We start from the raw sequence: 25307 nt of genomic DNA on the forward strand, positions 1-25307 counted from the left end.
TCCATCGCGAAAACCCTAGTACCGAGAGCCACGATACGAGAAAACATACTGAGACACCGCCGCCGCCAATCCCATCTCGGGGGATTCAGGAGATCGCCTCCGGCACCCTGCCGGAAAGGGGAATCATCACCTGAGGGCTCTACATCACCATGCCCGCCTCCGGACTGATGCGTGAGTAGTTCATCCTTGGACTATGGGTCCATAGAAGTAGCTAGATGGTTGTCTTCTCCTCTTGTGCTATCATGTTTAGATCTTGTGAGCTGCCTATCATGATCAAGATCATCTATTTGTAATGCTACATGTTGTGTTTGTTGGGATCCGATGAATATGGAATACTATGTCAAGTTGATTATCGATCTATCATATATGTGTTGTTTATGATCTTGCATGCTCTCCGTTGCTAGTAGAGGCTCTGGCCAAGTTGATACTTGTAACTCCAAGAGGGAGTATTTATGCTCGATAGTGGGTTCATGCCTCCATTGAATCTGGGACAGTGACAGAAAGTTCTAAGGTTATGGATGTGTTGTTGCCACTAGGGATAAAACATCAATGCTTTGTCTAAGGAGATTTGTATTGTTTACATTACGCACAGTACTTAATGCAATTGTCTGTTGTTTGCAACTTAATACTGGAAGGGGTGCGGATGCTAACCCGAAGGTGGACTTTTTAGGCATAGATGCATGCTGGATAGCGGTCTATGTTCTTTGTCGTAATGCCCTAAGTAAAACTCATAGTAGTCATCATGATATGTATATGCATTGTTATGCCCTCTCTATTTGCCAATTGCCCAACTGTAATTTGTTCACCCAACATGCTATTTATCTTATTAGAGAGACACCACTAGTGAACTGTGGATCCTGGTCCATTCTTTTACATCTGAAATACAACCTACTGCAATTATTGTTCTCTGCTGTTCTTTGCAAACAAACATCATTCTCCACACCATACGTTTAATCCTTTGTTTACACCAAGCCGGTGAGATTGACAACTTCACTGTTAAGTTGGGGAAAAGTATTTTGATTGTGTTATGCAGGTTCAACGTTGGCGCCGGAATCCCTGGTGTTGCGCCGCACTACACTCCTTCACCAACAACCTTCACGTGGCCTTCATCTCCTACTGGTTCGATAAACCTTGGTTTCTTACTGAGGAAAACTTGCTGCTGTACGCATCACACCTTCCTCTTGGGGTTCCCAACGGACGTGTGCTTCACGCGTCATCAACCGGCGCCAAAAAATGAATGCGGTCGAGACCCATCCTTTTTAAGGGCAGCAACATTGCCCTACCATTATGCACAACAAGCCCCCATCATAGCTTCAATACACCTAACTATTGTATCTAACTTTATAAAGATCGTCTACTGTATCTTTCCAGGGAGGAGCTATAAATTGGTGATGTCGTTCGCACCAGCAAGTACACCCCTACTGGTTGACCCCAAGGACACTTACATGAACATGCAAAAGAGTTATTAAGACATAAAGTCCAACCACCGATGTAAGTTTCAAGATCACCTAAGTTTATACTCTCGGTAATTAACGCGTTATTAATGGTCATGCATTTAAGAAATGGAACATTGTTTCTATCATCTCCTGCCATCCCAAACCTCTAAACACACAGAAAGGTGATAACATTATGCATTCCCTTAACATATGTATACACTTATACATCAGTACATGAGACTATTATAGAAGATAACAAACTTGTATTTAATCATAAACAAACTATTTCACTGTAGCCATGAATAAGTCACTACTCAAATCTAGAATAGAGTTCAACAGAACAAATGGACAAGCATGAGAAAACGGTTGCATTTACATCATGTTTTCCAAGAGATTACAGCTGGAGGTATAGAGAGGATACAGGGGTGTTGATGTAAATGTTAATGATGACCACGCCGGAGGGGTGTGGAGCCACCCAGGGCGATTCGAGCAGCGGTTCTCCCCTCCGATCTCTACCGGTGGTGTACTGCAGACTCTATGTTTATGTTTTTTCGATCTCCACCTTCGTGCCTCGTGGGATCGCGATTGTGGCCCCATTAATAGATGGTTTTAGGTCAAGACGAAAAGATCGACATGAAGATGGACAACAACGGAGCCACGAGGATGAGATGGGCCCCAGTGGCGCCACTGGGCCTATCTCGGCCCTTTCGCTGGCCCAGGTGAGATCCAAGTTCTCCGTGACTTTAGTCTTGATAAAATAATTGTGTACAAAAAAATCATAGGCCCTTTTGACTTCGTGAAGGTCCTTGGAAGTCAAAATTACGGGAAAAAAATTGTTTTTCGGCCCTACAAGGTCGTTACTATAGAAATAAAATAGATCTTATAGGAAAAATTCCCAAAATCATTGTAAATCATAACTATAACACCTTGTATTAATTAATAATTATAAAATATAGCACAATAAACTACAAAGAAAAGAGATGCATTAGATGGCCATGCCGCCTGTGCCACATTGACAGACAGTGTGCACGCCGAGGAGCTGCTGTTGGATTGCCCTGGAGAAGGGGCGACGCAGCAGCCACAGAGGGTGCTCGGTCAAATGCGCGCGGCAAGCCAAGTCGTGCATACACTTATTCAGCTTAATAATTGGCATCATATGATTGCATGACGACGAGAGAAATGATCTAAAAATACGCGAGTACACACATTGGCGCCCCATGATTTCTGTAGATTCCCAACGGCGGTCCACAGCCGCCTGGACCTCGACGAGAAAACGATCGATGCAACCCCAACGGGCAGCGGCGATGGCGAGTTGACCTGGCCTCATGCCACCGTCGCCATCGCTTGCCCGGCATGCACGAGCCTGGCTGCTGCTTCCGCCTATTGCCATCGGCGACTTGGCGAGTCGGCACCTGCCGCGGGGAGTTTTCTATTCGCCGTCGCACACGCACTGCCCACTGCACCCGCACCGGCACCGCGTATACATACTTCCTGCTCCTGCTTATTGCCATCGCTTCCTTTCTTGGATCACTCGCCACCTCCTTCTCCTCCCCGTTTCAACGCCTCCTCCTCCGAGCTCCTTTCTTTTCTTGCTCCGGCTGGTCGCAGCGTTCTGTCAATGGACGCGTTGCCGGGCTTGGCAGACGTGCCCGGAGCGGCGCCGCCGCCGTACGCCAGCAAGTCGGCCGCGTTCCCCATCGCCATCGTCATCGCCATCGGCTTCATGGTCACCTCGCTCATCCTCGTCACCTACTACCTCCTCGTCGTCCGCTGCTGGCTCCGCGCCGGCGCCAACGGGCCAGGGGGCTCCCGCCTGCGCCGCCGCGACGGCGACGTCATGGACCGCGTCTCCGCCGTCTTCTTCACCGACGGCCTCGGCGCCGACGACCCGCCGCGCGGTGTCGACGCGGACGTCGTCGCCGCGCTCCCCGTCGTCAAGTACCACCGCCGGCGCCGGGCGGCCTCGTCCGCCGCGCTCGAGTGCGCCGTCTGCCTCTCCGAGTTCGTCGAGCGGGAGCCGCTCAAGATGCTGCCCGCCTGCTCCCATGCCTTCCACATCGACTGCATCGACACCTGGCTCTTCCACAACGTCAGCTGCCCGCTCTGCCGCACCGTAGTCACCGCCGAAGCTGCCAGCAGCAACAAGCAGGACAACCTCGACGCCGCCGCCGGCGACAGGCGGATATCCAGGCTCGCGGGAGGCTCCTGCCGGTTCCCCAAGCACGGCGACGTGCAGGAGCCCATCAGGCGGTCCTTGTCCATGGACTTCCTCCCGGGCCATCGCGGACGGAAGCCGCACAAGGAGGCCGTGCTGCCGAGCCATGCCGACGTGGCCGGCACCAGCAGCAGCGTCGCCAACACCCCAGGCGTCGGCGAGACGAGCGGGCGCTTCCGGCGGCTCATGTCGTCGTTCGGGCTCGGCCGGAGCTCGCGGAGCACGGTGCTGCCCATCGACCACCTCGACCCATGATGATATATATGCTTGCTCGCCCAATCTAGTTGTTGTTGAGGATGAATTAGCGTCAGTGTTCATGCAATGTACAGCTCGTAGGAGACTTTAGCTAGCTTTTGGACAAATTAATCCGGCCATTGCATTGATTTCATCTCTTGTGATCCCGAATCTTCATGTGTCAATATATCTTTGCGTGCATGCATACGGGCATTTCGGATCAGATGTCACTCAAGTGCAACATTGGCATTTGCCCTTCGTCTTAATTTGTGCGCGCGTGATCCGTCCATGTCAACCTTTGGTGCAAAATCGTGCATCATTTTGGATCAGATGTCACTTCATTACGTGTAACGTCGCGCACCAAATCTCTCGTGACAATAGTGTTGCGAAGTGCTGACACTTGCAACAAAAGGTGTGGCACGCCATGGATATTTCCTCGCTTGTTTCAATAAGTCACGCCTAACGTCCAGTCAACAGTTACCTGAATTTTGTATCACATAAATGGACGGTCTATCCAGTGTCGCCAACCCTAGGGGGCTCGGGGGTGACCGATCCGCTGGCCACAGGGCTCCTCCTCCGGAACTGTTCCCCTTCCCGGTCCCGGCTACCGCCGCCAGCGATCTCGTTGGGCAAAGCCTGGGCGGCGACAACGGCGGTGGGAGCCTCTTTGTGCACATTTGTGGCGGTGTGTTTGGTGTGTTTGGTTCCTGCAGGGACAACGCGGGGCCCGACGGCGAGCGCGTATCGACGGCGATGGTGGTGGCTCGGCCGCTATCCGGCGCGGGTGCCCCTGTAGATGCGCCTATGAGCCCCAAGTCGGCCGGGGCCATATGGGTTTGGGAGGGACTGCGTTTTTTAGCCTCGGAAGCAGGCAAGCTTCATGGTGGTGCTTGTCGCTCCTGCTTCCTAGCACCGAGGTGGTGTCGGTAGTGGCGGGCTAGGTGTCGATGTGTATGGTGGTGTCGGTAGTGGTCGGTGCGATTCTCCATCGTCGGTGTTCCTCTCCTCTCAGTGGTGGTGGCTCAAGCCAGGGGCTTTCGTCTCCGCCCTCCATCTGCAATCTAGCTTCGACTGCCTGAGGGGAAGTACGTTGGTCGGATTTGCCTTAGAGTCAAGATCGTGCTTTGGTGTGATTTGTTTGGTTCGTGACACGGTCCTGAAGCCATGTGCACCTCTTCTCGCCATTCATGGTAGAATTTTTGGCAAGGCGAGTTGTTTTTCATTAGGTTTGTTGATAGTGCATTGTTTGTCGCTCGGAGTTGTATCGTAGAATGGAGTTGTAACCTTCTTAGCGTTGTACAGGCCATCTTAGCATTTCTTCTATCTGATTAGTACATGTTTCATATTTTAGGTGTATTTTTGAAAAAAAAAACATTTAGCTTTTGGACAAATTCTGAGTTGATCTCTTTTGTGATCTGGAATCTTCATGTGTCCATCTTTCTTCCTCGACCGTTCGATGGTTACTGACGCACCACCGAGAGACGTGCATGCATACGGGCGTTTCGGAACAGATGTCGCTCAAGTGTAACATTGGCATTTGCCGTACCGTTGGATATTTTCCCGGCCATTTTGGATCAGATCGATGTCACTCAACTGTAACTTCGCACACCAAATCACCCATGACAAAAGGTGTTGCTCGTTTCGTTCAAGACAAGATTGTGTGCCACTTGATTTCGATTTCATACTTGACAGTTGACACGAGATGTTTTGTTCTTGGCTGTCGAAACACGCCTGGACGGTGGCGATCGAGGAGGGGCCGTGCAGCCCAACGCCAGGTCACCACTTGGCTCTAATTTAGTTTATTGCCCTGCCAAGTCAAAGTCGCGACGTAACGGTAGGTTGTTGTTTAACCAACCAACGCATCACCTCTTTCGATCGTGAAGCAAACGATTTCTTTACCATTGGCAGCACACAGAAACGACCCATGATGCATCACCACTTTGATGTTTGTCTATCTTTTTTTCTACGTACGTGCATCATCAACGGTCGCATCTGTTAATTAAGAAATCGAGTGGCAACTGGCAAGCCGAGATGAAAGCTTCACCAGGACCACACGCCAAAACGACACACATAAGCACCATCTTCTTGATTAGGATCCTCTATAACATATGTGTAACTAGGATGTAGACTAGCGAAAGAAGAAAGATGGCAACATAGGCTTCCACGTTAGCTGCCGCTACCATATGCCCTCTCTCTGACCGGGAATTCGTGGGTCACCGCCCCCTCTGCTTGCCATTCATGCGGAGGGAGGGGATGGGGACCTCGGCTCTACTAGCGGCGTTGCAGTAATTAAGGTTCCCAAAGAAAGAGATTGGTCAACCGGCAGTGACTCTATGGTGGATATGGCGGTGTTGTGCGGGATACGAATAAGGTAAACACGCGTTGTTCACCTCACCGGTGATTGACTAGTGCGAGAATCGTCTGATCGCTGCTCCCATGGAGTGGTGGGTCTCGTTAGGACTACACGTTTTTCTTTTTCAATAAATGTCGTTTCATACATGGAGAGAGATTTCGAGAGAGCTTACACCAGACTTCTGCATAGTTAGGATGTACACGGCCAGAGGAAGATGCATCCAAGATAATTTCATCCTCGTGAAGGAATCTGCTAAGCTTTTGCATCGCAAGCGGATCCCCTCCTTACTCCTCAAAGTGAATGTGGCCAAGGCTTTTGATTGCATCTCCTGGCATTTTCTTCTCAGCGTTCTCAGGCAGCGCGGCTTTGGTCTGAGGTGGATCAAGTGGATCTCTATGCTACAGCATTCGGCCAGCACTAGCATCCTGGTGAATGGATGCGCGGGAAGTGCTTTCAGGTATGGTCGTGGTCTCAGGCAGGGAGACCCCATCTCCTCGCTGCTCTTCGTCATCACCATGGATGTGCTTGGTGCTATGTTCCGGGCTACCGAGCGCGCTGGTTTACTTTTGGATTTGGCGGCGATCGGGCTTAAGCATCGTGTAACTGTCTACGCAGATGATGTGGTTGTTTTCGCCAAACCAGAATCTGCAGAGCCCGCGGCGGTTTGGGGCGTTCTGAGATGTTTCGGAGCGGCATCTAGGTTTCATGTGAACATGGGCTAGAGTTTGGCCGCTCCCATCCAGTGCTCTGGCGAGGTGGTGGATGTGCTGGCAGCGGCACTGTCATGCCCGGTGACGCAACTCCCCTGCTCGTATCTCGGCCTGCCGCTTTCCATAAGAAAGCCGCAGAAAAGCGAGCTATGCGTCGTGCTAGACAAGCTGGCAGGGAAGCTTCCTTTTTGGAAGGCTCGTCTTCTATCGCGGGAAGGGCGCGCGTATACGTCTAGGCGGTTATGACCGCGTCGGTGGTTTACTAGCTCATGGCTCTCGACCTGGATCCTTGGTTCCTCAAAGTTGTCGACAAGCTAGGACTGAGTTTTCTCTGGGCAGGGAAGGACGATGCGCATGGTGGATGTTGTCCCGTGGCATGACATCTGTGGCATGACATCTGGTTTGTCAACCCAAGAGCCTGGGAGGGCTAGGGTTGCATAACCTGCGGTGGATGAATGGTGCAGATCATGCTGGGAGATGGATCTTCGATCCTCTTATGGGAAGATGCATGGATTGGGGGTTTGTCTGTGGCGGCCATTGCGCCTGCGCTTCTCAAGCTCGTTAGGCCTTCAGTCTAGAAGCGTTTTTCGATGAAAGAGGGGCTGCTCGCAAATAGCTGGGCACTAGACATCGCGGGGGAGCTCTCTGTAGACGCAACGGTTGGTTATCTTCATCTTTGGGCAGCTGTCATGGCAGTTCCCTTCGACGGCATCGGACAGTTCCCTGCCTAGTGGTGGTCGTGGTTGTTTTTTCTGTTTCCGCAAAACTTGTAATCCGTTATTTTGGACATCTTGGTCCGTCTCAAACTTAATACAATAACACGCTGATCTCTTGCAGGTTCTCGAAAAAAAAAGTGAAACTAGCAGAAGAAGGTATCATTTGACGCCAATGGTGCAGTGGCGAAGCTGCATGTATGATATGATGTCAATTGACACGACAAAATTCTGTTAACTCTTCGATACTACTACCTCCGATTGAAGGAATAAGGCGTCCTCGTTTTTACGTGTTTTTTGTTTGACTAAGTATTACTTCAAATATATAAAGATTGTTTGTATAAAATTAATATTATTAGAAATTGTTTTTTAATATGAATCCAATGATACTAATTACATATAATATAATCAAGATTTTGTTGCTCAATTTTTATGGTCAAAGTTCATCTTAAAATACGTGTGCGCCTTATTCTTTGCTATTAATTAACGCACTACCCTCCTTGCTATTAATTAACGCACTACCCTTGACCCTGCCGGCAATTTTAGCTCTATCACTGTTGTGGTGGTGTTGGAGGACCAATCCAAAAAATCACGCCATCGTATTCATGTTAGGCAAAAAAATCGAACTGCAACTGCCAAGTCGAGGAAGGAAGCTTCACTAACACGACACGCCAAAACAAGAGACATAAGCACCCTCTTGCTTGATCAGGATCGATTACCGTTTACAATAAGTCCAACTAGGATGTGGATTATGCTCACGCACATGAACCTTGGGTGTCATGTCAGCGTTGGTTCACATTAGGGCGAAGCGTTGACCCTGCGTGTGCAACAGCCGATCGATCGATCGAGCTGTATAGAAGTGCGTGTTGCAGGCAATAATAATGAACGGTTCGCTTTGTCCTGCTGCGGCCTCTAGCTAAGACCTAAGATAGTCGTCGCATCTGCTTGCCCATGTGGATCTCCTCTTGATGATTAACCGTGCAAGTGGTGGTTGACTTCTATGCAGATGCAGCGTTCCTCGAGAAAAGGAGCACGCCGTCCTGTCGTGCCGACCCAACACTCGGTGACGAATCACGACGCTGGAGCTGGAGCTGTGTCGATCTCGGTCTCGCCATCGATCGGGCAAGTTGGATGATCTGAAGCTCTGTACACACACGCGCGATCTGTTTGACTCTGCGATCGTGCACCACGACGATCGATCGACCGCTGTGCCGATGAGGGGGACGTACGGGGAGGAATAATCGCCGGTGGCCGCGCGGCGTGCTGCAGTGCCGCGTCGCCGTCGGAGTGTGGCCACCGGCGACGGCGACGCCGACGCTTCTTCAGTTTTCCGTGGACGCGTACGTGCTTCGTGCAATAACACTGTAGCGCGGTAAACGGCTGAGATTAATGTGAACACTGCAGGGTGTCGCGTCACTGTGCCTGGGCAATTAAGTGCAGCAGAGGACGAGGCTGCGAACGAGCCGTCGCCGTCGCCGTCGGCGCGGGCCGCGCGCGCGGTCGCCGTCGCTGCGGGATTAGCCGTCGGGAGCACGCGGTCTCCGGGCTCCGGGAGCGAAACCGAGTCGCCGTGCTGGCGCAGGAGAGCGGTATGATCGACGGCTGCGCCGGCAAACGGGCCAAGTTGCTGAGCTCAGGTCGGCACGGCAGCATCACCATTGGCGCGCGCGCGCATGCCGGCGGCTTACCTCCTCTTTGGCCTTTCGTTTTTTTTTTTTTTGAGCGTTGTGTTTAGTGAGTCCAAGGGTTCTTGGAGGGGATTTATTTTGTGGGCTGGGCTGGGCTCACGTAATCACGCTCTCGTGGAATCACGTGCACTTTATCTGCGCTTTTACTGGGCCGGGGCCGTCTTCACCATTCTGCCGTGCTCCCCCGAAGAAGTTGAATCTCCTGATTTTGTTTTTCTACAAAGAAAAATGTTGAAGATTCGTTTTTCCCCTCCAAACAAAAGTACCCCCTTCGATTCATATTACTTGATACTGATATAAATATATCTAGATATATTTTAATTTTAGATCTATTTTAGTGACAAGTAATAAGGATCCGATGGAGGAGTTGAAAGCCCAATTTGCCATGATGCACCATAATATATAAACACCCGATGATGATGTGGGCTGGCCTTGGTCTGGTCGATGTCATTGAATCAGTAACCACTACTGACCGCTGGGGTCGGTGATCCTGCTATTGTGCGATGAAGATAAGGCTCTCTCACGGTTTTGCTCTAGGAAAAAAGAAACGGTAGCGGTCGCTTGTTGGTACCTCTGGTACATCCGTTGTCGGCTCACTCATAATGAACTAGTCCCGCCAATGCATCAATGCAAAATTTTAGTTTTTACTATAGTAGCTAATACTACCAAGGCAATGGCAAAGGTGACCGGTCCGAAGTCGTCCTGGGAGAGACCATGCCCTAGACATGTTGAGGTTAAGGTTGATGGTTCTACTTTTTTTGGACACACATGCACGATCTGTGGGTGCGGTCTTAAGGGACTCTTACGGAAACTTTCTAGCGGCATCGACTATCTACTTACTAAATGTAGCTTCTGCAAAAATGGTTGAGGCGATGGCTATGAGAGAGGGGTATTAGCTCGAGCTAATCACCTAGGTTGCAAAAATGTGATCATGGAATCTGAATCTACTGAAATCGTTGAAGCCTATTTAGGTGATGAAGCATGCTGAGGCAACAGCTATCTAATTTTGATTCTACTGAAACTGATGTATCATTTTTTATGTATATAAATTTGAATTATCAAGGCTAGTATCATGGTATCACACAAAGCTTCGGGTCACTAGACATTTTCCCAGAGGCAGGTGAGCCGGACATGGTTCTATGCGGACCCACATGTTGTGCCCCACACGTCAGAATAATGGTCAACGTCGTTGACCCGATGGCTACATCCGTTAGACATTCTTGTGAGAGTACGAGACAAGAGCTTGAGTAAAAGTGATAAAATGTTAAGAGGCTGGGAAGAAGTGAGTAGAGCTAACGATTGAAGGGCACGGAAATAGAAATCCTTAAATATAAATGTTCAAAACAATTTGTTGTTTTGCATTGATCACCAAATTTTTCATTTCTCACCACAATGTTGTTTTCACTTAGAACACATTTACATGTTTGTTATCGAAAATATTTAGATTTTTTTAGTTTCTATTTCTATATTTTTGCTGTAGCAGGAGCATATGAGCTCAGTTTCAAATGTGAATTTTCGCAGCTCTAAAACCTTTGTCTGTTGCATCGGTAGGCATGAAGAATGATGTTACAGAATATGTTTCACATGATTTCGTTGTCTAATGGAACCAGGAAAGGGGTCTATGCGAGAACCAACCTTTGGTTGGATGGTTATGAGGGCAATGGCATCCCAACCCACCAAGATCAGATCTCGGGTTTGATATTTTGGTGTCTCATAAAGGTGAAATATTTTTTTAGTAGAGGCAATGTCCGCTAATAACAAGGCGTCCGTGGTGAGTTCGTCAATCTCAAGACCCGTTAGATTAATTTCGTGGACCCATGCTCTCGAAGATGTTCATAGGGATAGGATGTATATGCACGTATTCATAGAGATGAGTGTATGTACATATTTGTATATTGTCTGCGTCTGTACTATTATTCTGTTTCGCAAAAGAAAAGAAAAAAGGGTCTATGTTGCTCTAAAAAAACAGGAGAACCAGGACCTTGGGGAGAAAATGAAAATTGGTCGACTCCACTTTTGATGGGCCATTGGGCCCAAGCCCGGCAATGTAGGACTCAAACTTGTCTCCATTCCTTGCTCTCTATTTCTCCTTGTTCCTACAGAAGTTTGGCCCCTGCTAGGCTGCTACGACAACGTCGAGGCTATGGCCTATGGGGCCGTACGCGCAATGCAGGGTCTTATTCCTGTACCTGATCAAGTGCGAACGAGACCGCACACCAGACACCCTCTCTTACTCTTATGTACACATCTCTGCTGAATCTCGACGCGATTATGAGACAGACGGCTAAACTGATCCATTCCAACTGAGCTTCACACCTCGACCTCGTAACCTCTGATTAGGCAGCGCAGAAGCGTAGCACTAGTACGTACGTACGAGCTCCTTAGCTACATGATCGAGGGAGAAATGGAAATATTCCGTGCTTCCATTGTCCGTGAAATACATCGCAAGGAAAACCACGTACACGACGGCTGCCTATTGGCGTGAGCTCGCTTTCTGCCATCGGCCGTCAGTACAGAGCCGCTCCACGTCTCTCTCCGCCTTCCCTTTCTGCCTTTAACTGTATCCGTCCGACCGGATAGCTCAGACGCCTCGAGAGCGCTAGCTACCTACAAGATGAGCTCCTCAGCGCCGGCGGCATTCCCGTCCTCGCCGGCGTCCTCCTCCTCCTCGAGCGCCAGCGCCAGCGTCCCGATGGTCGTGATCACGGTGGTCGGGATCGTCGCGGCGTTCGCGCTGCTGGCGAGCTACTACGCGTTCGTGACCAAGTGCCAGCTGCTCCGCGCGGTGCTGTCCCGCAACCCTCCGTGGCGAGAGCCAACGCGCGCCGCTGCGCCCTGCGAGGAGCAGCGGCGCCGCGGCCTCGGGATGCCGCTCATCCGCATGCTACCGGTGGTGACGTTCACGGCGGCGGCTGAAGGGAGGAGGGCGTCGACGTCGTCCGAGTGCGCGGTGTGCCTGAGCGAGTTCGCGGAGCGGGAGCGCGTGCGGCTGCTCCCCGGCTGCGCCCACGCCTTCCACATCGACTGCATCGACACCTGGCTCCAGGGCAGCGCGCGGTGCCCCTTCTGCCGCCGGAGCGTCACCCTTCCGCCGCTGCCACTCCTGCCGCCGCGACACGACCGGCACTGGCAGGACGAGCTCTGCGCTAGCGGCAACGAGGACACCGGCAGCATCGTGATCGAGGTGAGAGGGGAGCACGAGAGCTGGGCCGCTGCCGGCGGCGGAAGGAAGGTCCGGAAGAAGGCGGTGGGCGACGAGGCGGTGGAGACGACGAGGAGGAAGGAGTTCGCCGTGGAGCCGATGAGGCGGTCGCTGTCCATGGACTCCTCCTGCGACAAGCTGCACGTGTCCGTCGTCAAGGAGTTCCTGGCGCAGAGGCAAATGTCGTAGTGGTACATTCTTTGATCGATCGTACTGTACAATTCATTCATTTGTACGCTGTTGCTGCTGTAGCAGTACAAAGCTAGCGTACGTGTAAATATGCTGGGGCTGTGCGAAATGGCCTGGGAACCGTGACGATCGGGGGAGTTGGAAAAAGAGCGGCTGTCGACTGTCGTGTGTCTTGTGGTGCCCGGCGACGTCTCTTTCTGGCCGATCTTGCACTGGCAGTTGGCTGCTGGATCTATCTAGGATCGCATGCATTTCCATGGGATCGGCCGTTATAGGCCTTGCCGTACCGACTTTTACACTTCCAAATCCTCTCATTCCGTTGTTGCATCCTCTCTCATTTCGTTGTCGCATTGCCATCGTTCAGATTCGACGTCGACAAGGGCTCGGTGTCACCGCGGCCGTTCGACATGTCGAGCTAGAACGACGGAGAGACCCCTAGTGAGTCCTGGCAAGACGATGTGAGTTAGCTCCGCCGTCTTCTTCCTCATTGCATTGTAAAAGATTTAGGGTAAGCCCAAATTAGGATACTTTTAGTACATTGTGCATTTGTGCCCAGATTAGATTTCGGGCTATTTTCACCCAAGTGTAATACATATTTGGAGGGAGGTGAGGGGGTGGCCAAATCCACGGCAGTTTTTGCCGCAGTCCGAACCGCTTGTCCGGTGCTGTTGTTGGAGGTCATTTTGGGACGCCTGTGGAGATGGTCTAACTAACTAAGGCTTGTTTCGACAAGCATGAATCAGAATGGATGATGTTGGTGTTGGATGCATGGTCTTCCAAATCTGCATGTATGTATATACAACTCAGGGGGCAGTAAGAGCATCTCCAGTCGCTTCCCCTAAACTGTTTCCTAAAAGGCGCCGGATTGAGCGCTTGGGGAACATGCATGTTTTGTTCGTGCCACGTTTGGGGGACGTCGCTCCCCAGCCGCGTCCCCCAAATGCCACCCCCAAACATTAAAATATCATTTTTTGTTTTTTATATATTTATTTCAATAAAGAGAAGAAATATTCCACAAACTAATACATAATTGGGAACGTGGTTTACATGAAAATATAGTTTGGAACATGGTTTTCCACAAATTAATACATAGTTTGAACCATGGTTGACACAAATATAAAAGATTGCAATAAAACTAAACCTAACTAGGCCAGACATCGAACGTTTCTTGTGTTCGCTGCCAAGAAAGAACACTTGAGGGCACACCCAGTCACCCAAACTGGAAAATCCAGCTGGTGAGGGTGCCTCTATTGGTTCTTCCGAGGAAGAACTTCCAGAAACCTTCGTGCATTTTTTCGCTGCGAAGAAACAACACTCTTCAGTCGTCGTCCTCCTCGGCGATGTCGCCGTGGTAGTTCCGGCGGCAACGCGTCTCGTCGAACACCTTGACGCTCACGTCCCTGTCGCCGAAGTAGGAGAACACGAGCATGAAGCCGGGTTCGAGGCGGTGGTAGCGCGTGAACTTCTCCCAGCCGATGTGGAGGTACATCTTGCCGCGGGCATCGTAGATCACGTCGACGATCCACCGGCAGCTGTGGCAGCTATCCTCCCGCAGATGCAGCGAGCCCGGGCGCTCGTCGGCGGCGACAAAGTCGGCGAAGTCGTTCGGCAGCCTCTGGATGCCGTGTGGGTCGCCCTTGAGGACGATGATGAACTCGAACAGTACGGGCCCTACCTCGTCCTACCTGTCTGACGATGAGGACGATGACGACATCGCAGGCGACGGCGAGCGTGCAGCTCTACCGCGGCCACGGCCATGACCACGACCACGGCCGCGAGCTTGACCTCTGTCTCTACCAGCCATGGCGTCGACTCTTCATATGGTGGCGGCTAGGGTTGGGGAGAGAGGCGCTAGGATTTCTGTGTGAGAGGGACGATGAGAGGCGGCCATTTTTTATAGGCCGGAGGGAGGCGGGGGAGCGGTGGCGCTCATTAACGCCGGCACGCAGAGCTAGGCGGCGACGAGACGCTTCGCTGCGCCTCTGCGGGAACTGCACCGTCGCTGCGCGCCAATAACTTCCGTCACGAGGTAGGTGACGGTTAGGTTAATATTTAATTGTGCCGCTGATGGGTCGGCCCCGCCACTCTCTGCCGCGCTTTTCGGTGCGTCCGGCGTCCCCGGTGTGTCTCCTGTGGGGCGGGGACGGGCTCGAGGCGCCGGACACCGTATTGAGACGCGCCGGACAAAAAGCGATTTTAGGGGACACGGCTGGAAATATATTTTTTATCCGTCGCCCCGCCTCAAATCTCTTTGAAGGAGGGTTTAGCAGGCGCCGACTGGAGATGTTGTAAATCTTTTCTCGACCAGCACTGGGTAACGTACGAATGCACAGCACGGGCATGTAGTTAAGGCTTGGATTGGACGTCTCCAAATGGGGAACCATGGCACACACTGCCTAGCTAGCTACGGCTTAGCAGGTACAGTACGCACGTACAGGGCGCGGCTTAAAAGGTGGTTGTGCCTAGGATGATCGAGCCATGGTTTTTGTAGGCTATAGTATAATTTATTATGGGTTGGGCGATCGAGCATCTATCCGTGTTTTGTGTCACACGTACGTGGCTTCATTGCATGGCAACTTTCTATCTACCAGCGCGACTTGGTGCTTCACAGTGAGACCGGGACTTGTCCAATCCGTGCATAATATACAACGGAACAGTCGATCGAGCCACGCCGGCTAGCTAGCTATATAGCTCGCCGGGGCCGGGCCTGCCGTGCGCGCGCTCTCCCGGCCATGCCATGTGCGGCTGCTAAGGGCATCTCTAGCAAAATCCCTAAAACTTTTAGAAAAATATAAAAAGTTTGAAATAATAGGCTAAAATGGACCTAGCCGATTCCTTATAGGCTTTAGAGGAGTAAAACCTTTTTACTCCTCATGGTCTCTAACTCTCAAATATATTCAGATGCTGCTCAGCTAGAGAGAAAAAATCAACCCTCCACCGCGCGTTGAGCTGACACTCTCACCCGCACGCACCATGTCATCACCGGCGTCGCCTCCTGTGACCGCCATTAGCCTCCGTCGACGCCTAGCAGCTTTTTCCGCGTCGAAAAATCCAACCGTCAAGCTTGATTTGTTCAAGAAACAAAGCCGACGGAGAATCGGGTGATGTAGAATGCTCGCGGCCAAGTTAGGTTGTGCCAGAATTGAGGCAGTAGTGAAATCCCTACAACGGCTCTTCGGCAGTGGGGAGCATGGTGTGCAACCAGCGGCTAAAGTTCGAGGGGAATCTTTGTCCTCCGAGCCCCTCCGTCGACCGTCCTATAGCCTCGCCGACATACCTTCTCACCTCCACCGCCCTCCAAGTGTTTGATGAATTGACTAGGTTCTCAATTTCCTTTTACTTTCTTGCAATAGAATTCAACCTAGTAAATTCTATAGTGTAAATAATTTGGTTCATAAACTTATTTTGTTTATGAAGATAATCATGCTATTTTACTTCATTAGAACCCTTCCATGTGTTTGTCTTTGAATAATTTGGTTTGTAAGACTTCAAAAGAATAGTGAGTTAACTTTAGGGGATTGGCTAGGAACCACCACTCTTTTCAGCGGACCAAATATAAGAAGTTCAAGGACAAAGGAGCCGATTGTGGAGCTAAATTATAAGGAATCGGTTAGAGATACCCTAAACGAGCTTTTGTGGAACAACACCTTAAGATTGTACACTGACATATCTGGTGATGCACGTTCTTGGATCGATCTGTGGTGTGCGGCAGCTAGCTGGGTAGATTTGGTTAGCTGGTCTGGCAGTCACATAAGCAGGTAATCATCCAGTAGAGTGGGGCGCTAATGGAGGGTGGGATGTCAACGTTGAGGCGTGCTTTCGGGTGCACCACTCCAGCCTCCAGCGATGCCTCGGCCTCGCAGGGGGACCAGCAAGCTAGCCGGCCGGGGAAGCAACGAAACCTAGCGAGCTACATGATCGAATAATTGTGAATCCATGGATGATACAAATACAAATACAGCGGCCGAGCAGTACGTGCAAATGGCCGTCGGAGCTGATGGATGGACACGGATGGAACCCGACGTCCGGGAAAAGTTGGGCTTGCACGTTTGGATGTTGTGAACTAATCCAAAGCATCCATCGGGCTTGCACGGTTGTTGGTGCATGGTGGGGGCCAAAGCTATAGCTACCCGGCTACTGGAACGAGCTACCTAGGTTTCCTCTCTCGTGCTGCTGCTCCCTCCTCTCACGTATTCTAGGGCACCATTCGATCCCTGGTGCCGCTATGGCTTTATGCGGCGCGTTAATGGCTTTAGCTTCGCCTTCTATGTCCTAGGTCTAGCGGGCGGCATTGGTCTTCCCCACCATTGTGGCGAGGCATCGCCCTTACGTTTTAAGGCACGTGGCCGCGCCCATTTTCACACACGCCATTGCCATCTCCCCCTCGTTCAACTCCATAGACCACGGAGAGAGCATCTCATGGGCAAGTCATGGCCGTTTCAGAAGACCAAGAATTACCACGAGGCGGGCTTGTTGCGCGGAGGCCGCCGGAAGGAGAGGGACCGGCATTACGTCCCCGTTGACTACACCCTGTACAAGGAGGGGTGCCCGATGCTATGGCTAGATGTCAACTTGACAAGTTAGATGCTCAATTCGCGGCGGGTGCCGATGGCGCCCGTGAGCGCGGCACGGCGAGAGCCGCCGCCGCCGGTTCATCGTCCCACCCAATTTGCGCGATGACATGGCTTTCACAATGGATTCCTACAATTGGGACATGTTTGGCGCGTGGAAGTTCGACCTGCAACGAGGTGATGTGGCGTACCTCAACCGTGGCTACGGTTGTGGCCAAGACGACAACAACGACGACGATGCCGAGGACGAAGGAGGCGATGATAACGGACCACTTGATCTGCCAGTCGTCAACCAAGAGGTCCATGTAACACCCCCGGTCACCCCCGGCCAGGCATGTTACCCCTGACAGCTCTGTAGAACATCTAGACTAGCTCCCACATACCAACACATGTCCTGCGCATTTTGTCCTCACTCGTGCGCATCTGGGAAGGACTTCTCGGTTGGTCGCTCATCCTCAAATCACTCCAAGACAAGCACGGTTAACCTCAGAATTCATTGGAGATGAGCTTCCAGAAAATAAAAATTGCAACTTATTAATATGAGTATCCTATCAATCATATTGAGCCCTGGGCTAGGATGCCACAGTCCAGCCTCCCGATATGAGCAAGGAGGAGGCCATCGAGCTCGCCATATCCCGTAGCGAGCTCGCCTAGTGGAATGGCCTTGTTGTCCAACTGCGGGAGTCAGCGCAGGGCAGTCCAGTGATGCTTATAGCCACTCCTTCTCGCGGAAAGACTTGCACACCGCCACGTCCTCACGCACCAGCGTCTACGGCGCCACCACCTGAGCCGGTGCCAACAGCTGGACTTCCTCCGATGTCGTACTGGCCCTGACCATGGGAGCCACCAGTCTTCATCGACCTCGGTGACGACGAATAGGCGTCCATGGCGCAAACCCTAATTAGCTAGGGTAATATATATTTTATTTATGATTTTTTCATTTTTAACCCCTGTGTAAATTTCTTTTTATTAATATAAGTTTTGTCGAAAAATATATTTGCGTCAAGCCGTTGGTGGGGGGGGGGGGGGTTGGTGAAAGAACATTTCCCGCCCTTTTGGGTTTTGTGTGTTTGATGTCAACACTATGTATATTTTTATGTGTGTTGATGTAGACAGGTACAAGCTATCAAAAAATATGTTGGATCGGTGAATTGGTATAGCTATTCTGAAGTTCTGCAGGTTTTATGTCTCTGGCGGAAGTTCCGGCCCCAGCAGGCGGAAGTTCCGGCCTGGCTTGTTCAGCAGAAGTTTCTCAGCGCCGTCTGTGCTCAGCTTTTTCCTTCCTGACCGGAAGTTCCGGTGGAGTTGGCCGGAAGTTCCGCCCAGCGGAACTTCCGCCCAACTTCCGGACAAGTTCCGGAATTCCGTGTTTGTGGCTCAGTATAGTCCCGTAAGGTTTTCGCAAGTTTCCGGAACTTGGCCGGAACTTGGCCAGAACTTCCGGTCACCGGAAGTTCCGCCCAAGTTCCGCCCCATCTTTTGTTTTGCAGGGCAAATACCGAAGGCGGAAGTTCCGGCCCGAATGGCCGGTACTTCCGGTGGAAGCCGGAACTTCCGGCCATCCTGGCCGGAACTTCCGGTGTAAGTGAAATTCGTCCCCAACGGTCAGATCTGAAAGCTCCAACCATATAAATAGCTTTCTTCTCCAAAGGGACAAGTTGCTCAATCATTGCAAGAAAAATCTGCCAAGCTTCACCACCATTAGAGCCACCTCAAGAACACAAGATTTGCAAGATCTCCTTCCTCCCCCAACCAAAGCTCTTGATCTTTGGAGATTTGAAGGAGAAGACACCGGTCTATATCCTCACCGAAGCGTTCTTCATTTCCCCCTCTCTTGTTTGAGGGATCTCATGCTAGTGTTTCTATTTGGTTCCCTAGTTGATTTGTGTTGATGTATTGTTGTTGATTGTTGTGTTGTAACAGATTTGGGAGCCTCCAATTCGGTTGTGGATGTGTGCCCCAAGAACTTTGTAAAGGCCCGGTTTCCGCCTCGAGGAAATCCCTTAGTGGAAGTGGGCTAGGCCTTCGTGGCGTTGCTCACCGGAGATCTGAGTGAAGCCTTCGTGGCTGTTGGTTTGGCTTTCGTAGCAACCACACTCCTCCAAACGTAGACGTACCTTCTTGCAAAGGAAGGGAACTACGGGAATCATCTCCGTGTCATCGTGTGATCCACTCTCGGTTACCTCTATCCTATTCTATCTCTTATATTGCTTAGCTATATCTTGCTTAGTTGTTAGCCTTGTCATATAGGTAAATTCACTTAGTTGCATATCTAGAGAATTTACCTTTTGTGTCAAGCCTAAATTGAAAAAGAACTACAAATTGGTTAGCACCTATTCACCCCCCCCCCCTCTAGGTGCGGCATACGATCCTTTCAATTGGTATCAGAACCTCGGCTCTTATTTCGGGCTTAACCGCCTAAGAGTATGCCGGACGATGGACCTTCGGAAGGGGAGACTAGGCCGGTCACCATGGAGGATATCAATTCGTTGAAGTCATCCATGGATGCTCAAATGGAAAGCATGAGAAAAATGATCTCTGAGCTTTTGGCTCCTCCCCGTCCCGTGGCTCCCACCATAGAGGTTAATATCACGGATGCGGTTGTAGAGGGTGATACTTCGGTATTACCTTCCGCTACCACACCCATGGATGGTGATAACTCAAACACTATCAAACCCCCCATTGCATCTCCCAAGGGAACTAGTGGAAGTGAGAGCTACAATCGAGTACCTCCACCTTTCCAATCACCCGATATACCGGTTCCCCATCCTCATATAAACATCCGGGGCGACCCACCTAAGTTTTCCGTTAATGATTACGATACTTGGCAATTTGAGTTTAGCTCTCATGTTCGCAGTGCCTCCAATGAACTTTGGAGAATCATCGAGGAAGGCTTCAATCCTTACAACCCCAAGAAGTTGACTAGAAGAGAAGCGGTTGATAGTCAACTCAACAACACCGCCTTGCACATGATTCAAACTGCCGTGGGGACAAAGGAGTTGTCTCGTGTTCGGCATTTCACCACCGCCAAGGATGCTTGGGATGCTTTGGCCGCGGGTTGCATTGGAAGTGAGAGCACAAGAAGGAACAAGTATAATGCTCTTCGGAATAAAGCCGAAGGATTCACGAGGCTTCCGGATGAAGATCATGAAGACATGTATGGAAGACTTCTCACCGTTGCCGACGCCTTCCGGATTGTTGGAGCCACTCACATTAATGACTCTTGGATCAAGGAGAAGTACATTGAGTGCATGATGCCGTTCGAGCCTATTGATGTCAAGACTCTTGTCGGAAGAGAATGCTATGCCTCCCTCACCTCTCAACAAGCCGTGCACGAGATGCAAGCTCTCAAGGTGCTTGAGCAAAACTCTCATGATTCCCGCAATCGTGACATTGGGATGACAAAAGGGTCCAACCTTGCCTTGGTGGTCAACCCCGTGCAAGAAGTGATTCCTCAAGAATCTTATAGGACATCTTGGAGCATGACCTATCCGGAAGACTTGGAACACCACTACCATGACCACATGGCATTCCATGCAAACACCTTTTGGATTGATCCTTCCAAGGCCAAGGAGGACAACATCAAGAGAAACAACTCAAGGGGTCCCTCAAGCTCGGGCCCAAGAACAATATCTTGCTACAATTGCAATGACAAGCGCCATTTCATTGCCGAATGTCCCTATGAGAATAGGGAGACTCATGGTGGAAGGCTCATCCCCAAGGACAAGAGCAAAGACTCAAAGGGCAAATATTCAAAGCCCCCCAACAAGAAATTCTATAACAAGAACAAGAAGGGCAAGAGGCCCTCAAGGATTGTGCTAGTGGCTAATGAAGAATACTCTTCCGATGAGATTACAAGTGCTAGTGATGATGAAGAGGAAAGCTCAAGAGAAGTGGCCGCCATTGTCACCACCAACATTCCCTCTTCCTCACTCTTTGATTCACCCAATGAGAACCCTCAACGCAAGAATGCACATTGCTTCATGGCAAGGTCCACCTTGGACACATCTATTGTGCTATCAACTCAAGAAGAGTATACCTCCGGAGATGAAGATGTTGATGATGAAGAAGATGCAACCTCAAATGGATTGGTTGCCCTTGCCTCCCTCTCCACTAACTCTTCATCAACAAGTGAATCTCCCAATGAGGTCATTCATGTGGAGGAAGAAAGTTGCCTCATGGCTAAATCTTCCGAGGTATCATCTCCTAACCCCTATATGCCTAACATTTCTAATGATCTAGGGGTTGACCCCGCTAGTCTAAAAGTGAAACAAGAAATGCTAGAGTTTGATGATTTCATTAGTAACCTACAAGGTAACACTAAGAAGCATGTTTCAAGTCTCATGGTTCGTATGGCTCAACTAAATGATACACTTGAGAAAAAGTGCCAAATAGAGAGAGAAGGCTCTCTAGAAATACATGCTCTTAAAAATGCTCTTGAGGAATGTCAAGAAACTATAGCATCTCTTGAAGAGAAGCTAGAAAGTCTTGAAGAACCTCAAGATAAACTTAACAAGCTCACTAAAGCTAGAGATCTTGCTAGAGCTAAGACTAAAGTGCTTATAAAGGAAAATGCCAAATTTGGTGTTGATCATGAGAAACTTGTGAAGGATCTAGATGAACTAGACAAGGCTCACAAAGCCTTGAAGAGTGAATACTCTCTCCTCTCCGAGTCTTATGAGCAACTTCAAATTAGGCTTGCTTCATATGACATACCTAGTACCTCTACTCCTTCATGTGATCATGCAAATATTATTGAGGAAAATGCTAGGTTGAAGGATGAACTTGCTAAGGCCTCCTCTCCCCAAAGTAAACTTTCCTTGGATGATCTTTTGAGTAAGCAAAGGTCAAACAATGGGAAGGAGGGACTTGGTTATAATACCAAGGCTAAAAAGGCAAACAAGAAAAAGACCAAGCCCGCACATGAGAAAGCTAATGGTGAAACCCGAAAGGGCAATACCATTAATGATGATGGTGCGGGAATAGATAACCCTCACTATGTTCTCTTTAAAGATTATTATGGTGATGTTTATGCTAAATATGTTGGTCCATATGATGGTTATGTTGCTTGGTCTATTTGGGTTCCAAAGACCCTTGTTGCTAACAAAAGAGGACCCATTGAAAAATGGGTACCTAAATCCAAGAATTGATCTCATGTAGGACTATGCCGCCGGAGGTTCAAAATGGGTACTTGATAGTGGATGTACAAGTCATATGACCGACGGCAAGAACCTCGTCAAGGAGTTGAGGCCCAACATAAATCATATCACCGTCTCCTTTGGCGATAATTCTACATCCGAGGTATTGGGTTTTGGCAAGGTTGTGGTTGCACACAACATTACTCTTGTGGATGTCATGCTTGTCAAAACCCTTGGTTACAATTTGCTTTCCGTTTCCGCCCTTGGCAAGATGGGTTTCGCCGTCTTTATTGATAATGATATTGTGGTCCTCTTGTGGAGCAAGACTCTAAAAGTCGCATTCGTTGGGTATCGCGAACACAACTTGTATGTGGTGGACTTTTCGGGGACCACCACGACAAGTGCGATGTGCCTATTCGGAAAGGCGGACGTGGGTTGGTTGTGGCATCGCCGCCTAGCCCATGTCAACATGAGAACTTTGCAAAGTCTTCACAAGGGGAACCATATTGTGGGACTAATGGAAAATGTGTCTTTTGCCAAAGATCGTGTTTGTAGGGCTTGTGTTGAAGGCAAAATGCATGACTCTCCGCATCCAAGCAAGACCATCATCTCTTCCAAGAGGATCTTGGAGCTCCTTCATGTGGATATCTTTGGTCCCGTTACTCATGCAAGTCTTGGTGCGAAGAAACATTGCTTGGTGATTGTCGATGACTACTCAAGATACACTTGGGTCTACTTTCTCAAGACGAAAGATGAGACTCAACAAATATTCATTGACTTTGCTACCGAGGTGCAACGCCAACACAACCTCCTCATTATGGCAATAAGAAGTGACAACGGCTCCGAGTTCAAGAACTACACACTCAATGATTTTCTTAGTGATGAGGGGATTCGTCATCAATATTCCGATGCTTACACCCCTCAACAAAATGGTGTTGCGGAGAGGAAGAACCGGACTCTTATGGATATGGCAAGGTCTATGATGGCGGAGTATAAATCCCGCTATAACTTTTGGGCCGAAGCCATCTCCACCGCTTGTCACTCCTCCAACCGGCTCTATCTCCGCAAGGGCTTGAACAAGACTCCATATGAAATACTCACCGGGAACAAGCCTAATATCTCATACTTCAAGGTGTTCGGGTGTAAGTGTTTCTACAAAATCAAAGGGGTTCGTTTATCTAAATTCGCTCCTAAAGCTTTGGAGGGTATATTTGTTGGTTACGGTGCCGAGTCTCACACTTATAGAATCTTTGATATAGCCTCTGGGATTATCATTGAATCTTGTAGTGTGAGGTTCGAAGAAAATGATGGCTCCCAAGTGGGGCAAGTTGATGTATGTGCAGGTGATGAAATACCTCAAGATGCCATAGTAAGAATGGGTGTGGGATTTTTCCGCCCCGTTGAGGGACACGGTGTGGCGTCTCGGGAAGGACTATGCTCTACCACGGTGGAGCCCTCATCTTCTCAACATCAACAAACCCCATCAAGTGAAGCAAATGATGCACCAACCCAAGAACAAGAACAAAACCCTCCCTCTAGTGTGCAAGATCAAGGACAAGATCAAGGGCAAGATCAAGGACAAGATCAAGGACAAGATCAAGGTCAAGATCAACCTAGCATTCATGATGGTTCCGACGAGTATCCATTTGATATTTGCTCCGCACCAAATGATGTCCAAGATCAAGCACATGATGTTGAGCACTCTCAAGAAATTGTAGTTGCTCAAGTTGAAGGTCAAGACGGGGACCCAAAAGATCAAGTTGATCAAGTGATACCTCCAAGGCCAAGAAGAACCAAGGAGGAGATCGAGGCCCGTCGTCTAGCAAGAAGAGAAAGGAACCTTGAGCTTCGTGATCACACTCATGATAAGGTTCTTGGTGATATAAGGGCAAAGGTTTCCACAAGAAGGCAATTGGCTAATTTTAGCAACCATCATGCTTATATCTCCTTAGTGGAACCCAAGAAAGTATTTGAAGCCCTTGAAGATTCGGATTGGTTGGAAGCTATGCATGAAGAACTCAACAACTTCAAGCGCAACAAAGTGTGGACCTTAGTAGAGAAGCCAAAGGGGTGCCGCAATGTTATTGGCACTAAATGGATATTCAAGAACAAGCAAGATGAGTTTGGAAATGTTGTGAGGAACAAGGCAAGATTGGTGGCTCAAGGGTTCTCTCAAGTTGTGGGAACTGACTTTGGAGAAACCTATGCTCCTGTGGCTCGCCTTGAGTCCATCCGTATCCTTCTTGCTTATGCATCGCATCATAACTTTAAGTTACAACAAATGGATGTGAAAAGTGCATTTCTTAATGGTCCTTTGCATGAAGAGGTTTATGTTAAGCAACCCCCAGGGTTCGAGGATCTCAACTTCCCTAACCATGTCTACAAGCTCGATAAAGCTCTTTATGGTCTCAAACAAGCTCCTAGAGCTTGGTATGAGCACCTTAAGGAATTATTGGTAGACCGTGGGTTTGATGTTGGGCTAATCGATCCCACTCTTTTTACTAAGAGGGTCAATGGGGAGCTTTTCGTTTGCCAATTATATGTTGATGATATTCTCTTTGGCTCTACTAACAAAGCTTTCAATGATGAATTCTCAAAGCTTATGACCGATAGGTTTGAGATGTCTATGATGGGAGAGATGAAGTTCTTCCTTGGTTTTGAGATCAAGCAATTGAGAGGAGGAACCTTCATCAACCAAGCAAAATATCTCCAAGACATGCTCAAGAGGTTCAAGATGACCGAGATGAAAGGTGTTGCCACTCCTATGATTACCAAATGTCATCTTGCACTTGATCCCAATGGTAAAGAGGTGGATCAAAAGGTATATCGCTCCATGATTGGATCCTTGCTTTACCTTT

General features: G+C 49.6%; 2 protein-coding genes across 2 annotated transcripts; both read left to right on the forward strand.

The window, feature by feature from the left end:
- The first annotated feature begins 2755 nt into the window (after nt 1-2755).
- LOC127296716 (RING-H2 finger protein ATL16) lies at nt 2756-4039 on the forward strand. The gene has a single exon (XM_051326918.2). It carries the CDS (start codon nt 3055-3057, stop codon nt 3904-3906), a length of 852 nt encoding a protein of 283 aa, XP_051182878.1. The 5' UTR covers nt 2756-3054; the 3' UTR covers nt 3907-4039.
- A 7851-nt stretch (nt 4040-11890) lies between these two features.
- LOC127296715 (RING-H2 finger protein ATL16) lies at nt 11891-12928 on the forward strand. Its single transcript, XM_051326917.2, has one exon. It carries the CDS (start codon nt 11964-11966, stop codon nt 12738-12740), a length of 777 nt encoding a protein of 258 aa, XP_051182877.1. The 5' UTR covers nt 11891-11963; the 3' UTR covers nt 12741-12928.
- The last annotated feature ends 12379 nt before the right edge of the window (nt 12929-25307 follow it).

Source organism: Lolium perenne, chromosome 4 (assembly GCF_019359855.2).
Source record: "Lolium perenne isolate Kyuss_39 chromosome 4, Kyuss_2.0, whole genome shotgun sequence".
Taxonomy (NCBI): Eukaryota; Viridiplantae; Streptophyta; class Magnoliopsida; order Poales; family Poaceae; genus Lolium; species Lolium perenne.

Coding starts and splice junctions, on each gene's coding strand:
- LOC127296716 (XM_051326918.2), top strand. CDS start 3,055: ATGGACGCGTTGCCGGGCTTGGCAGACGTGCCCGGAGCGGCGCCGCCG.
- LOC127296715 (XM_051326917.2), top strand. CDS start 11,964: ATGAGCTCCTCAGCGCCGGCGGCATTCCCGTCCTCGCCGGCGTCCTCC.